Below are 3,944 nucleotides of genomic sequence, written 5' to 3' on the forward strand. Positions count from 1 at the left end.
TTAAGTTTTAAATAATGGAAACTCTAATCTCTCTACGATTTCAATATATAAATGATTAAAGAAAAAAATAATAATTTAGGCATATTTACATTAATATTCTTCAATTTTGAGTATAAAAAATAAGAAATATTTAAATTCGTATAAAATTAGATAACTAAACCACTCACACATATCTTACATAACATAAATAACGTATTAATCTTGTCTTCCATCTATGTTAAGCTTACAAGCATCCCCAATCGTCTTCTTCGATTCACCATAATGCTTGGCTTGTAAATCTAACTTAAAAGGGTAATTTTAAATGCCAAATTACAAGAATAAAGAGCATATATTTAAACTATTTCTGATAATAAAAAAGAATATATATATTTGATCATTTTCAAAAAAAATAAATTAGGAGGAGGGGAAGAGTAATGTATAAACTTCAGAACCATGTCTCATTACACAACACAAAGATTACGTAGTTGATAACGTATCATTAATACATGGGGAAGTTACACAACAGACATCAAATCTATAAAACGTACGTACTCTCAAACAACAAACAAACAACTATTTAACCTTGACATGATGATCATCAATAGCTTTGGTCATATCAACAATGAAGCCCAACAAATTTATAAGTTCAGGTACATTCTCATTTGGCCTTTCATACTCCATTGTCCAACATAACAAATCGATTTCTCCTTTTGTTTCGATATGAAGAGTTATCTTCAAATTATCATATTTATTAACTAGATCACCTTCAAATTCTTTGAGTGTGAGCACCTTTTTTACATGATCTATAGTTGATCTTCTTTTCCCCTTCTGCCTTACACGAAAAAAATGAGAGTTATGCCAATATTATGACCATGAGTCCTTACCAATGAAAGAGAAAACAAATAGAGTTGCCATTAAAGGTAGAAAAGAAACAAAGTGGTTTCTTAATAACTTTCTTCTTTTTGATGTACAAAGTTAAGATATTATCTTAAAAAGAATTTTTATACATATACAAGATAAAATTATGAGGATGGGGTGGGGGTTGGGATCACACCCGTCATTAACTCCTAGGACACTAAAGTCATCACTTGGGCCTCATATAGTTTGGCGCCCCCATTTTTTTTAAAAAATAATTACTTATATATGTTATTTTTTAAAAAGTAAATTATACGTACTATGAGTGTTATGATTTATGCTAAGGAAATTGTATAGATGAAAATAAATCTTAATTTTGTAAGAAACAATTTGATGAAAATATGGATAATGAAATCACAAAGTCTCTTGAAGAATATTTTAGTGTTTATTGCTTTATATATGAAGGGTGGATCAAACTATTTTTTCACTTCAAAATAGATTCGAACCAATTGAAGCATATGGAAATATTTTTGATTTCTTATTTGGTGGTAAAATATTGAGATCACTAGATGATGAGAATTTAAAAAATATTGTCTTAACCTTGAATTTTCTTTAACATGTAATAGTTATTCTGATATTGATGGTTTAGATTTATTTTTTGAATTAAAATTGTTAAGGGAAATAATACAATTAGAAGATAATTAATAATCTAATGAAAATACTAAATCAAATAAAAAGACTTGATTGTTTTCCAAATACACATGTTGATCATAAAATAATGTTAACAGTTCCTGTAACCGTTACCTCAGCCGGAAGAAATTTTTTCGAAATTAAAATTGATTAAATCTTCTTTAAGATCAACAATGTCTAAAGAGAGATTAAATGAATTAGCTATATTACCATTTGAAAAATAATTATTAAAACAACCCTTCGGGATGACCCTGTTTGAGCTTGGACTTCCATGTTGGAGGTCTCAAGAACCCCTTGCTAGCGAAAGCAAGAGGTTTGCCTTTTGGGTTGAGCTCGTCGCACCATGCTTGCCTCGTGCGGGTTACCTCTCCTATGTGATCTGCGAGCTATTGCATGGAGCAGGGATTTTACCCTGTGTGCACCCAAAGGGTAGTGACCGCGGTTTTCTTATAATAAAAAAAGAATTATTAAAATAAATTGATTATAAAACAGTAACTAATGATTTCACATCTAAAATAGCTGAAAAAGTAGAATTTAAATAAAAGTATATATGATGAAAAAAACAAAATATTAGAGCCCCTCTCTTCAATTTCGATTTAAGCCCCCAATGTTGTTAAGTCAACCTTGGTGATGGTGGTTGTAAGGCAACGGAGGAGACAATGCAAGTTATTTTCGTGTTTTCTTTATGAAAATCTTTTCTCCTTTTTTTAATTAGTTTTTTTTTCCGAAAGCAAATATTTTTTAGATTTCTCGACAAATCTAAAACACTCTTACTATGTGGTTGGTACATAGGACAATGCATAACTTAGTGTCTTACTTTTTTTTTAGTGTTTGATAAGTAAAGAGGAACATATTATTTCAATTTTTTTTAGTGTTTGATAAGTAAAGAGGAACATATTATTTCAAAAACAAATATATGTAATCTACCAATAAAACACCATGTGGTGGGTAGGAGGTGAGGATTGGGGGCTAGGGGTTTCATATGGGGGAGGGGATGCTCAAGTAATGCCCAAGAGTATACGTCCAACAGATTTTGGATCCAACCGTTCCAAAGGTACCCTCAAGAAGCTGACAGCCTTGTACATGCAAAGGGCACATAGTAAAGACATGGTGTGGTTTATTTGTAAAAACATCATGAAACACATTCTTATTAGCCTTCATTTCTATCTTAGCACACAACACAGACTTTAGACCCATTTTACTAAAGATTTATCAATAAAAAGATATAATAACACTATAGAAAAATTGTAGAGGAGAAGTGTTGATATCCTTCACAATAATTATTCAACAATATATATAGACTAGAACGTGGGAAGGGAGAGGTGTTCTTTTTTCAAATTATTTAAAAAAGTCAAAGATGGTATAACATCCTTATCATGTCTCATGCAGTTGTAGCGGTAACACTTATGCAATAACGTTTCAAGGGAAACTTTCCACAAAATATGTGTATTAAGAAAATATTTATTATTTAAAGTAATAATATTTTTTTAATTGAATATTTTAATATATTTATAATCAGTTTTAATATATATTGCAGAGAGAACAATTTATAAAATATTTATAGTACAAATTCTATGAATGGATAATACATTTATATTGCATGTGTAATTCACCTGTGATACATAATGTAGATTTATCATAGTATTTTTATTATTTGCCACTAAATTATAAATACATAATGATACAAACTTCACTATCATATATACTATTATTATTTATATTTTCAAAATTTTTTTTATGTATTTTACCATTAATTAAGAGTTTCTTATCATATATTGAGAAAAATATACGTAGATGCATATATTCTTGCTATCATATACACAAAAATAGGAAGATTGCGAGCAAAATTCATATACTATGTCTCGAAAAGTAGTTGCACGCTTAAATCATGACCTATTACACACCTATACTAACCAAAAGTGAATTTTCTAACCCCCTACAACTGACATGACAAAAAAATAAAACAAAAATAAAAATTAGGCGCTTCAGTTTGAAAAAAAAGAAGTTAAAACTCCTTTTTTCTACCTGCACCCCCACACCTCTTCTTCTTCACACCCCACCCATCGTCATTTTTTTATTTTTATCACACTTTTTTTTATCACAATCTAAAATCATTTTTTTTAATTCGCAATCAGGATAATTTTCATAGATTTGTTAGTGAAAAATTGTCTTTATCTAGAAAAGTTTTGATTGATTGTTTCTATCTATTTCAATTTTTTTTGATTTTGTTAAAGAATTTTTGTTGTTAATCATTTTTGGGTTTGGTGGTGATAGCAACTTCATGAGTTTGATGGTGATGGGTGACATGTCAAAAATTAAAATAGACAATTGATGGTGGTGAAGAAGAATAAATCAATATTGATAATGATGGTGGTGATATTTAGTGTTAGGTGACAATGGGTGAGATTTAGTGATGAAGA

The 3,944-nt window shown here is 29.2% G+C and overlaps 1 protein-coding gene across 1 annotated transcript; it reads right to left on the reverse strand.

Annotated features, from left to right (window-relative positions):
* Positions 1–416: 416 nt before the first annotated feature.
* Positions 417–2,758, reverse strand: LOC107029947 (MLP-like protein 34). Its single transcript, XM_027919454.1, has 2 exons — positions 2,535–2,758; positions 417–806 (listed from the first exon to the last, which is right to left on the reverse strand). Exons 1-2 carry the CDS (start codon positions 2,719–2,721, stop codon positions 553–555), a joined length of 441 nt encoding a protein of 146 aa, XP_027775255.1. The 5' UTR covers positions 2,722–2,758; the 3' UTR covers positions 417–552.
* Between the last annotated feature and the right edge of the window lie 1,186 nt (positions 2,759–3,944).

Source organism: Solanum pennellii, chromosome 9, assembly GCF_001406875.1.
Source record: "Solanum pennellii chromosome 9, SPENNV200".
Taxonomy (NCBI): domain Eukaryota; kingdom Viridiplantae; phylum Streptophyta; class Magnoliopsida; order Solanales; family Solanaceae; genus Solanum; species Solanum pennellii.